This window comes from Salminus brasiliensis, chromosome 3 (genome assembly GCF_030463535.1).
Source record: "Salminus brasiliensis chromosome 3, fSalBra1.hap2, whole genome shotgun sequence".
Lineage (NCBI taxonomy): Eukaryota > Metazoa > Chordata > Actinopteri > Characiformes > Bryconidae > Salminus > Salminus brasiliensis.
In genome coordinates this window covers 26092768-26105775 of record NC_132880.1, presented here as the reverse complement: position 1 = coordinate 26105775, position 13008 = coordinate 26092768, and the positions used below count along the sequence as shown (strand labels likewise).

The 13008-nt window shown below is 40.5% G+C and overlaps 1 protein-coding gene and 1 non-coding gene across 2 annotated transcripts; both read right to left on the bottom strand.

Moving 5' to 3' along the window:
- Nucleotides 1-8664: 8664 nt before the first annotated feature.
- Nucleotides 8665-12645, bottom strand: LOC140551920 (nucleoside diphosphate kinase). Its single transcript, XM_072675719.1, has 5 exons — nt 12565-12645; nt 11142-11274; nt 9846-9947; nt 9497-9609; nt 8665-8921 (listed from the first exon to the last, which is right to left on the bottom strand). The coding sequence occupies exons 2-5, from the start codon at nt 11268-11270 to the stop codon at nt 8804-8806; spliced, it is 462 nt and encodes a 153-aa protein (XP_072531820.1). The 5' UTR covers nt 11271-11274; nt 12565-12645; the 3' UTR covers nt 8665-8803.
- On the bottom strand, nt 10979-11112 carry LOC140552648 (small nucleolar RNA SNORA49). Its single transcript, XR_011979564.1, has one exon. It is a non-coding gene; the product is annotated as a small nucleolar RNA SNORA49 (small nucleolar RNA).
- Nucleotides 12646-13008: the final 363 nt, after the last annotated feature.

The following is a 13008-nucleotide window of genomic DNA, read 5'->3' as shown; positions in this document are numbered from 1 at the left end:
TACTTAAGATACTTTTGTGAATCCAGCTATGTTTTGAGAGACTGATTGAAAGAGGTTTTTGAGCGCGTTGTTATAGAGATGATCTGCGTTTGTTAGCAACGATAGCCTAGCATCTCCCACTGTAAACTAAAGAAACACACGTCGAATACCAAACATGTCCTTTCTGAATTACTGAGCTGAACTGTTTTCCTTTAATGCACATATTTGAACTCATGCTAATCTTTTCTTGAAACAGCCTTCATGATAATTCACTGGAGACAGTCACTTTAAAATAAGTTAGACATGAGTAGATATTAGATTATGATTGTAATGCATTCTATCCTAATTTTAACAACATTTTAACAACAATCTCCAAATGAGAAATGTCAGACATATTGACAACATGCATAATCAGCATTTCGTCACTTGCAGAGACCTGTGTTTGAATTCTTACTATGATTCACTCCAGCAGTTAGTTGTTTATGTAGGTGTAAAGCAGGTAACCCCGTGTATGCCAGCTAGATGTGCTTGTCCCGTTGTTAAAAGCTTTGTTCAGGAGAAACATCTGCTCACAGCTGGAAAACAGCAGACAGATCTTAGAAGTGCTGATCCATTATTTACGGGTAAAGAGCGACGACCAAGACCGGCAGGGAGGTTTCTGTAACTTCAAAGGAATCTATTTCAGCCTCGAGACGTTCTTCTGGACAGGCAGAATGAACATGACCACATCAGTGTTGTATTATTTGTAGTGAAATGTGATCTTGGCAAGTCAAATAATCTTAAATCAAGGTAATCTATCTAATATTTGTTAGAAAATAAATCTGCAAAATCTGAAATTCCCCTAGCTTTCCCCCTCCACCCTCATTCCAAATGTAGTCAGTCAGCCAAGACTTGTTTGGTGTCTAAAGTTTGCTCATTTAGTTCAGTACTGGAGCTACGAGGCCAGTGTATGTAACAGGAAATGGAAATGCATTGGCATGCTAAGGATCTAGGCATGCTGTTAGCACCATGCCAATTGATGCAATTTATTTATAATGCTACATTGCTTGTTAGCTAGCCTCGTAGCTGCGAGCCGTGAGCTAATATTTCTCATTGTGATTGTTCAGGAATAGTATGAGATTATTCAACATTAGTACTTGTTTTAAGTAAATTAGGATAATTTAGGTAAATAAAATACACTAATGTCGTTGGCAGATTTGGACGAAATGATGCTTTAAAGTAGATCAAATGCACAGCAGGTTTCCCAGTGCACATCTGCTCCTCACTCTTCACTCTTACTGCAGTTTATTTAATTCATAAATAACATAAATCATCTAGATTATTCACATTATACTTAACTGCATCATTCTTGGAAGCTATTCAATTAAAAAAAATAGTAAAACATTTTTTGTCCACCTGCATTTTCAAATAGCTACACAGGCCTTCAAAAGGCAAAACATGGCTGTGTGTAAGCAAGTGCATGGCTTGTTAACATGATTTTGTGTTGCAGATATGGATATTCATGGGCAGGGAAAATGGTGACCTGGTGTTCAGAAACCGGTCCACTGAAGCACATTGTTCTTAGGAGAAAACTAGTAAGATTACGTTCAACATCTATACAAATTTAGGTCCTGTCCAAAAATATGAATAATGACCCCACATATGAAGTAAATAAGGCCAGTCTAAGGCCCACACCAGGCATTAAAATGCGTCCTGGGTGATCCGATCATAAGTGTCCAATACAAACCACAATTGGAGGTGGTCAAAGGCGCGTATGACCATAATATTCTTGTAGTGTGAAAGCCAAAGCGCCACGATGCGTCCCCGGCAGCAAAGCGAGACCCCACCATCCATGCGAGTAGGTTTCTCATCTTGATGAATTAATTATTGATGTGCACCATGCCCCTCCTCAGAGGCGCATCTGAAATGCCAGGTGTGAACAGCTTTGCATTTTTGCAATCACTTGTGATCGGATCAACCGAGACGAATGTTAATATCAGGTGTGAGCGGGGCCTAAAGACACTGCCTTTTAAGCTCTACTGCCTCCACAATGGTGCACAGTGCTTGGGCCGCGATAATTGCCACTTGTGATGCAAGTTCAAGGTTGACACTCTCAACTCTCATAGCAGTTACGACAGTCTGTAGAGACCCCGCCGCTTCCCAAAATGAAAAAAATCAAATCTACACAATTTCTATACATATATTTATCGTTCACAACTAATTTGCCAAAAAGTGAGAGGTTTCCATATATGATGCTGAAATCTCTCATTCCATGTGCAGATCATTTCTTTTGTGTGAAGTCACAGTGTGCAGAAAAAGATAATATGAAGTATATTTCTTTTAAGATGATTTCACTTGCTACGATTTTTTTGCAGTGTTGTACCTAAATGAATGTAAAAGTCTTGTATGACCCCCCCCCCCCGCCAATTAGTCACATCTGTAGATGAACTAACAAAATGCTCAGTTAAGAGGTCACAGGTCAGGCTTTGTGCACTTTGAGAAGTGTTCTGTCTCACTATGTACCAGTTCCTGTGTGGTGCAGTTCATAATAGATCCAGGAGCTCGATACAGTAGCTCTGAAGATTAGCGTTGTATGACATGTTTATTGTCCAGAATGTGATTCTATACCGTGCTGTGTATTATTCGTCCCTCGATTGGCTGAAAGACTTTTAGCCTGTGAGAGAAACCAGGTGAGATTTCTAAACACACCCACAGTATAACCTTCCTGCAAACGGATATGAACACACACACACACACACACACAGTTGTAACAGAGTTTTATTTCAGAGCTGTAGACGTATTTATACTGCCTAAAGTAAAGAGGTCTGTGTAGGATGTGCGTACACTCACCTTTATACGTCAGTGATGTTAACACACTGCCACTCAGGAAACACAGTGCTTTCGGCTCGGTGGTCGCCACTGGTTAAAGAGAGAGTTTTAGATGTGAATCTGTGTTTGTAGCTTGAGGTGTGGTGCCCAGACTGAATCTTTTAGGATTTAAAATGTAAACGTGTCATTTGTTACGTCCTTGATGAAGTATGTGTGTGTGCTGGTGTGTGTGCTGGTGTGTGTGCTGGTGTGTGTGTGTGTGTGTGTGTGTGTGTGTGTGTGTGTGTGTGTGTGTGTGTGTGTGTGTGTGTGTGTGTGTGTATGTTGCGCTTACTGTATTTACCAATTTAATTATTTTCATCTGGTTTTCTGGACATTTGGATGTTAACAAAATCCAGTGATATAGATTAAATATCATGGCTGTAATAATAATAATAATAATAACAATAATAATAATACCCAATATCTGTATTTTACATACTATTTATAGATATTATAATAATAATAATAATAATAATTATTATTATTATTATTATTATTATTTACTATCATTTAAAATAACTAATTTGCATGTGAAATGGTTAAAAACCATGTTTCTTATTCACATAAGAGAATTATTGCTATTATTAAAATTTGAAATCAGCAATAAGGTTTAAATTAAGATTGATTTGAATTTGTCCTTTTTATCCAGTCTAATATTTCCTGTTCTGTGACCTGCTCCTGGTTTTGTGCTGAATGTCTTCACGATGTCTGGATGTTTTGTCGTTGAAAAAAATATTTGTTGACGTTATTTTCTGTGGTTTCTTTTTCTAAACGTGCTTACAAGACCAAAAGAGGGAGGGAAAACTGTAAAAAAAAAAATCTAGTCATGGCTCGACTGTTTTCAGGCAAACGCCTGCGATCTAGAATTGTATTTCTGTTTATATATATATAAAAAAAATGAAGGAATAGCAAAAAGGAATCATTCGGATTCGGATTACTCCAGCCCCTTAGTCGAACAGCAAAGTGCTGTTTGGTGTCTGAAGTTGGTTTCTTGAGTTTTAGCACTGGAGCTATGAGGCTAATGGAGCTAACGAGTATTAGAGATGGACTAATACGCTTACTAGCATGGTGCTTACTCCATGCCTGGATCATCACACACTCTCCTCAAGCTTTTAGCGGAGTTGTTAGGTCTTATCTAACAGATAGTTGCTTTACAGCTGTATTGCAAGTCTGTGTGTGTTTGTATAAAACTGTGTGTGTGTGTGTAGATAGATAGATAGATAGATATAGAACTTAATGCAGGCTGTCAACAACGGCAACAGCAGACAGTGACAATGGGTATTGGGCATAAAGTGACATGTGAAAGCTGTGTAGCAACATTGACACTTATGTGCAGTGCAGTGCATAAAATCATTCAGATACAGGCCAGCAGCTTCAGGAAGTGTTTGCATCAACCTTCAGATTTGGGGAGAAAATGGGATCTTGATTTGGAGTGTAGCATGGTTACTGTCAGACAAGCTGCTTTGAGTATTTTTATATCTGCTGGTCTCTAGAGTGTCAAAAGAGAATATGAGAGTTGCCAACGGAGAATGGCTAGACTGAGACCTAGTTGACAAGAAAGCCTACAGTAACTCAGATAACCGTTCTGTACAGGCCCTACACGCCCAACCTTAAGGTAGATCGACTACATACAACAACAGAAAACCACACCAGCTTCCACTTCTGTCAGTCAAGAACAGAAAGCTGAGGCTGCAGTGGGCACAGGCTCACCAACACTGGGTGTGTAGCCTGGTCTTAAGAACTGTCTGGAAGCTGGAGAGAAGTTGTAGTGCGGAGAGCTACCACTGGAAAATGTCTCCTGGTTGGTTCAGACGCTAGAATGCACTTCTCAGCCAATCTAGGATGTTCATATGGAGCCTTTGCGTAAAATCACATCATGGTCTACGTTCAAACCACTTTCCAGCCAATCAGCACTCAGTAGCAAGAGTGCCAGCCAGTCAGCACTCAGTAGCAGGAATGTCCGCCATTCAGCACTCAGCACTTTTGCCCTAAACCTGTTGGAAGTAGAAAAACAGAGCTAAATACATAAGTTATAGAAACATCCCACCTGAAAGAGCTGCCGTTCTCCAGAGCGATTTACAAGGTTCCTTGTACTGCAGAGGTTGGCCTGTGTAGTGTTAGAGGAGTCTTGCCCAAAGACCTTTGGTTTTTTGGAGGAAAATTGAACCCCAGTCTCCCACATGGTGGGACCAACCAACAATTTAGCTGTTTAGCCACATCCCCCCGCATTTAGTGAGCACTCACTAGGAAGTACCCATATTTGGTAGTCTGGTATTTTCTGGTACAACGGGAGGAATCTGAAGAGGATTGGTATTGGTGTGGCTGCCAGTGAGCTACCACACCACGTGGGAGACTGGGGTTCGATTCCTTGTCTGGGTGACTATGCTGCGCTACAATAAGAGTCCTTGGGCAAGACTCCTAACACTGCATCGGCCCACCTCTGTAATACGAGTGACCTTGTAAGTCCCTCTGGATAAGAGCGTCAGCTAAATGCTGTAAATGTAAGAGGACAAGCTCCTCATGCTGTAAACTGGCTCTGGCTATGCTACACATGGACAGAGCTAAAAACAGTAGCCGCCAAACCTGAAATCTGAGTCCGTGCTTTAGTCCATGTCTATAGATAACGGTGTGACATACAGTAGCAGAACCTCCCTTTGCTGACTAGTGTGGTAATGCGTTTCCATCGCTTGTTAGCTCCAGCACATTGGCCTCGTAGCTCCAGTGCTGAAATACAGAAGCGTTTTGGGGGGTTGGAGGAACAAACTGTGTGAATCAGACTTTTGACCAAACTATTCCTTTCAGCAGAAGAGCAGAATCAAACACACACACACACACTGGCTGCACTGTTCACGACAGAGCAGTCTGTGTGTCTTATGGTTAAACCGTCCACTTTGTATTGTATTGTGTTTTCTTACCAACAGCCCAAAGGGATGGGCAGATGTGTGTGTTGTTTTAGTTGTTAATGTGAAAAGAGCCCATCACACTGTACTCTGGTGCTAATCGTATTTGATAATTCTTGTTTTAAAAAAAAAAAAAAAAAGAAAAAAAAAAAAAAAAGGCAAGGCGTGACTTTTCTGAAACTGTGATCATGGTGGGGAGCCAAGCTTCTCTTCTTTGTATTCTCGTCTTTGCGATATGATATGGAGTGATTTGTACGACTGATTTAACATCCTGTCATTTTCTCTGCATGGCACTTAACAGGAATACAGCGTTTTTACATTTTTAGTGTTGGAATATTTTTTATTTTCCTGCCTTTACATGATTAATGTGCTGTCAACATGAGGTTTACTAAGCTATATCAAATATGTATAAAACTATATAAATAAATAAATATATATGTATATATGTATTTGGACAGAGAAATATGAATGTCAGTGTTTTTCTTTAATAAACCGTACATTTTTTTCTGCGCATGTGTGGGTCAGTGGATCATCAAGTAATACTTTTCCCTCATTAATACAAACTCGTACAGCTGTGAGTAAAAGTGTGGACACCTTCTACAGGGTTAATAGCGAAGCATTATCAACATTTTCTGCAAAATGGGCAAAATTCTTACATAATGCTAAGAAGTTCATTAAAGGCCCGTGCAAAGGTTTGGACACGTTATGGAGACAGTACTTGATGACAGATTACTAATTGTGAAGCCTGCTCTTCTTTGCACACCTCTAGTTTTGAGATATTGTTGGGTTGCCTTGCATGCAGGGGTGACGTATGGGAAGGGCAGATTTCGAGGGCCTTTACTTATGTATTATATATATATATATATATATATATATATATATATATATATATATATATATATATATATATAAACCATTTCATATAAATATAGGGGGGACACAAATCTGACAATACAAACAAGAAAAATAAATAAAACAGTTTCTAAAAAGTATTTTATGAATGATTAAAGATCAAGCAAAATGTATTAAATGAAATAGAAATGATTATATATATTTTTTCAGTATTAAACTAATAGACTTTCATAACTCATTCATAAAGTATTTGTATTAAGACTGGTAAAAAACATTTTATTTTTGGTTCTTGATTACAGTTTTATTTTAATACTGAAATATATATATATATATATATATATATATATATATATATATATATATATATATATATATATATATATATATATATAATTTCAATTTAATTTAATACATTTTACTTTAATTTCAGCATTAATTATTCATAAAATACTTTATTAAAACATATATTTCTTTTTGTTTGCAAAAAAATTACAAATCCAGAGCCTCTGCATTGCCAGATTTGTGCCCCCCCTGTTTATATGAAATGGTTCAGCCTGTCCTCAAAACAGGTGCAAGCTGCTTGTTAAGGAGCTATGGTTTGGCAGAAGGAAACACTAGCTAGAAAAATCTAGTTATCGTGGTGTAACAGCACGGCTGTGATAGAATGAAATTTATCATTGTGTTTTCCCACAATAACACGTGTTCTACTGCTTTACTAGCCAACGCTCTGCCCTGGGAACTTAGTGAGCTTAGTTTAGCATAACTGTTTAGGTCAGTTTTTTATCGAACACATTATTGGACATGATCATGCTTGTCATATTTAAGCTGTGTTCACATTTTGAAACGTGAGAGAAAAGCCTAACATGGCTAAACGTACCGAAACTGTGGGGTACAAACATGTTTCTCTCACATTATTGGGGTCTGGAGTTTGTCTGTTATTTTTAACATGGAATTCACCAAAATTTAAAGCCAAAACCACGACCCCAGTTTTAGTGATTGTTTGACTATGGTAATATACAAGAGAGATTTGGTGGTTTCTAGTTCACTGTTTTAGTACATTAAGCCACATTGTTAAAGAATTTTGAGAATTCAGCTGCATCCTTTTAGCATTAGAGTGTAAGTGCTTAGTCATTCTGAGTTTTGAGCAGAAATGAAAGTGTTGAATCTCACCATGTTCATGTGCATCTCTTTAATCTTGGTGCTAAGCCTACAATTAGAAATCCCATCAGGGAGCAAACAGATTAGCAGCACTTTTTCCTGTGTATGTTCACCAGCATTAGCTTAGCAGTTACATCCAATTAGATATTACATTTGGGAAGTATCAAATTATCAAGAGTCCCCTCCCCCAGGTTTCCTAATGTTTGCTTGGGATATAAGGCACACCTTAGTCAGGATTGCTAATTACTTGATAAATGCTTATTAGCATTTCAGCCATTTTGTCAAGATTGTATTCAAATAACCACTCAATCAGGTGAAATCTGGCAACAGCCAAGAAGACACCTGTACCAGAGGCCTGCTGCACTACCTACTCTTTAAAAAAAAAAAGAAGGCTTTGAATTAAGGGTCTGGTCATTTTGTTGATTAAGCACTTGACCATTCAGGGCAGTCATGCTGCTTTATGTTTAATACAGTATTAAATGAGTCAGATCATGGGGGAAAACTTTAATTCTACAGTCACTTAAGGAACAGCTCCCCCTGATGTGACCAAACCCAAGCCATTTACATATCTGCCTATTCAGGCCAACCCCTCATTTATGCTGAAGTGGTGTTTTTAAATTCAGCTCTTGGCCCAAGCTTTTAAAACTAGGGCCAAGATCCCATTTGTCAGCAAGTTAAAATAAGCCATGTAGAAATAAGTGATTACTTTTGGCACAAATAAGTGTAGCCTAAACTGTATTGTGTAATATTGCTCCCACCTAGTATATTGAATTGGACTTTATGTGGCTTAAAGCAGAGCTGCTGGTTTTCATATACCTCATTTGCTGCACCCACCCACACCTGAGGTAAAGGTGAAAGTAGACAGACTCTGCTTTAAGCCCTAAAGAAGGAGTTTTTAAAAAAGTGGAAGACAGATCAAACAGGATCAGGATTTTATGGTTTTACTCATTAAGTGCTCCACAGTCATAAAAGACAGGTCAATACAAATTTCAGGTGTACAGCATTTTGATGAATGGTCCAGAAACAAGGGTCAAAAGGGGGACAGCTATGGTTTGAGGACAGATTTACTCGTAGATCCAGTCATGGGCACAGCTCTTGAAGGACACCAGCTCCTCAGGCTTAAACCACAGACCAATCTCCTTATTAGCACTGTCTACAGAATCACTGCCATGGATGATGTTCCTGAAAACACAAGAATACAACCTTCAACATGGATTTTCAGCAGGAAACCATCAACACTGAACGCTATAGTTCAGACAACCAAGAAATCCTTTAAGGTCCTGCTGGATTTAAAATCTGATCATGAGCACCTCTACACCTCTGGTTCTCAAATCTGGACTAAAACCCATCAGTACAATTTTCCTGGTCCCAAACACCTGATTCAACTTAACATGTGACTCCAGTCTCTGGAAGTGATTTCTGATTACTGGTGGGTATGACCAACACCACTTTTACACCACCTTACAGCCCCAGATTGGAGGTCCTGGCTCCATTGGAACAGTTCAAAGACCAGACCCTACATAGCCACTGGAAAACCATTTACCAACTCTGAACAGCCAATCCCTGCTGCCCACATATTCCTATGCAGATTCTTTTTTCTTCTCCTTTTTGATGCAAATTTAAGCACACCTGTATAGTGTTCCAACAGTTGGGGAAACCCTACTGGTGCAAGATCTTTTTGCAGTACACTTTTGCAGGACCCAAACTGGATCTAAAGTCCAGATTTGAAGACCTCTGTGGTGGAGATGTGAACTCACCTGCCAACTTCAATGCAGAGATCTCCTCTGATGGTGCCAGGTTTGGAGTCTGCAGGGTTGGTCTCACCCAGCATCACTCTGCCAGTCTTCACCACATTCAGTCCCTCCCACACCTACAACCAACAGGGTTCGGTTAGTCAAACCAAAAACCACAGCATCTATAAAGTCACCCTATACTTATTCCAAACCCAGAAAATTCACTACCCCAGAATCTAGTCAGTGAAAACTCCACCCAAAATACTGACTCCCAGGAAACATTACTTACAATCCCACTGAAGAGGCATATTGACTAGATTCAATTACACTGCTAGCCAAGACAGCTTTTGGGTACAATTATGGGAGTGGTTACCATGGCAGCAACAGGTCCGGAGCTCATGTACTTGACAAGTCCAGGGTAGAACGGCCTGTCCTTCAGGTCAATGTAGTGCTCTTTCAACAGCTCTTCAGATGCCTGTTTGAGGAAAAAGACACAGGAAAGTGCAAGAACAGCAGCTGTTAGTGCACATGAGGAGTGAACCCAGAATGACAGAAGATGCACCATTAGCCACACCATTTCAAACCAATCTTTTGCAAGAACCACAGCCTACTTCCAGACCATAGTTCTGTACTCAAGACTGTAGGACAGCCTCCACTCCTAGCTCACTTGGGTCTTACTTCATTATTAAAGGTGTGAACACTGCACCCATACTCTAGTGGGGCCCCAGTCAGCTGAACTGCAGTTTCCTTAAAAAACCCTCCCAAGAGACCCCAGCCCGGTTTGCTTTAACAGAAATCACAGGAGCACAGCTCATGCTTGCAGTTATCTTTAGCCTTTATCATCAGAGCACAGCTTTTCTTTTCAAGATTGAATGACCATGTATGGACGGTACAATAGAGTGCATAATAAAATCACTTTTTTGATGGGCTTCCTTTGGCTTCAAGATTCAGCAAGAAAATATTACCAAAACTACAATAGATCTATCTAAAAGCATCACCAGTTCCCTGTTCTTAAATCTGAGGACCTTCCACCTCCAGCTCAGTTCCTTTTCCACCTGTTTTTTTTTTTAAGGGGCTTCCCCTTTGGACTCTTCCTTCCAGTTACGAGCTATATAAATAAATTTGATTCAACAGCCTAGCACTTCCTATTCAAATTAGGCTAAAATCCATATCAAGCAATTTTGCCCCTTCCCTGTACACACCACTTACTGTGCACAGAGCTTCATTTCATCCCTCTGGCTGAAGGGTTCTCTTAATTTAAAGCCACATCTAACCTGAAGCTACAGATGAAGAGCATTGCAGCAACATCGTAGCAAAGCTACAATTACTGATCTTTCAGACGTCCCCAAGTTGATCAGGCAAGACCTGGTCAGTATCTGACTATCCTGCCCTGCACTACTTTAGTTTACAACACATCCCAACACAGACCTTTAGACTTAGTAGAGTCCAATGTAGACTTAAGTGGACCACAGGCCTCAGAATCCCTTTTTAGGCCAGAAGTCACATCTTGTCCACTCCACCACTTGATCTCTACTGTTGAATAACCACAGTAAATGTGTGTGTGGCAGAGGGTTTGCTGTTTCCCCAGTCAATGCCAGAGCACCCCACTGAAGAGAGTGACTGGAGTAAGGGAGGGGAACTGGGCACAAGCGGCAGGTTCAAGACGCACCTGGAGGAACTTCAAGGCCACTAGCCTGAAGCCCTTCTGCTCAAAGCGCTTGATGATCTCTCCAATAAGACCCCTCTGAACTCCGTCGGGTTTGATGGCGATGAAGGTGCGTTCTGTTTTGGCAGCCATGGTGCTGTGGAGACAAACAAGGAGTTTTATTGAACAGCTGCACATTTAAAAAGAGAAAGGGTGTCAGTCCATGGACCTTAGGTCTTCTAGAAAAGCAAAGCACCCCCCAACTCAAGTGAAGAGCCTCAGGGAGGGTTATGGATAGAAAATGCCTCCTATTGTACCACATATTGTAAGGCCAAGTTCAACCCCAATACACTTTCTGATGAAATCAGTAAAGTGGGCATTAAAAGCTCATCACCATTATAGGAATTAAAGGCTGCTAAAGTAACAGGTCACTAAAGCACTTCTGCCTACTGATGGTGAAAGTAGTCCCCTCCGCACAGTCAGCATATAAGCAGCCATACGCTCAGAGGGAATGCATAGATCTGCAGCCCATGCATTCAGCTCTATATTAAGCAGAACCTTTTCTGCCTGAGCTGTAACGTGAACAGGAGTGAAGCCAAGAGAGCTTCAGGAGGTCAAACCAGCAAACCTCAGCACTCACTCCGCCATGTTAGTGCCACATGCTCTTAGGCCTCTAGCAGCTTTCCCAGCCCAAGAGGATTACCAAGCTCAAAACCCCTCCGAGTTAGACAACCAAAGCCATTACAGGAGTCATAAACCCGACACAAATGATGGGTTTAAATCCAGCACGGTCAGACTTCGCGCAGGCAGCCGGGGATTAAGACAAGAACGGCGAGGAAAGGCGAAATCCGCTGATCTCCAAACCATCGCCTCCATTTTACAGACGCACCCACACTCTGTGTAGATCAGAGATCGGACATAAAAAGTCCTGCTGCGTTCCCACAACGCGGACGGAAAGGTGCCAGTAAATGCGGTCAAAACTAACAGACTTAACGTTAAACTGGTCATCCCTGATCGCGGGTAATTTAACACGTAAATACGGCACGTAATTCCCGCAGACACGCCGCTGCACCGCACACTTCCGAGTTCCGACACACGACCGCTTTGTGCAGTTCATGCAAGTGCAACAAAGGGAACGAGCCGTTTAAGCGCTTAAATAACCGAGGCAGCTTCTACAGGTCATGATCTTAAAAAATCTCTCAACTTTGCGCTGCACCTAAAAACAAAATGCCACTCTAATTGTTGCACGGACAACTCCAGCATAAAGCCAAGTTCAAGGGTCCTCTCTACACCAGCTGTCAGTTAAAAGACCTGTGTGCAGCTCTAGTCAACAGCCATCGCGCTTAAACCCTCCAGACAAACGCAGCTCAATAACGAAGCACAGGAAGAAGAGTAAAACCACACTAAAAGCTTAACCAGGAGGTAGGTCTGCCGTTGTCGCCCCCACCTTATTTCCTCGTGTGTTGGGGTGGAGAGACTTCGAGCTCTATGAGCGAAGAAGAGAGTGAGTGCCGCGGGAGCGCGCTTATATAGGGGGGCGCGTTCACGCAGCCGACATGGGGTGTGTTCACGGAGCGCAAATAAATGTGGTAATTTAGGGTCTAAAAGAATACGAACCCGTGCTTATTTTCACACTGTTTATAATGCTATTCAGTATTGTTATCCGAGTTTTATTATTATTATTAGTAGTAGTAGTATTTTATGTATTCATTTATTTAGTATTATTATTCTGCCGGATTTTCGCCCCCTTATTTTGCTGCTTAAAAATAATGCTATTTAGTATTGTTACCCGATTATTACTTATTTATTTATTGATGTGTTTATTATTGTTGTTGTTATTTGTTTATTTCTTGATTAAAAATAATGCTATTCTGTAGTGTTATTCGATTAT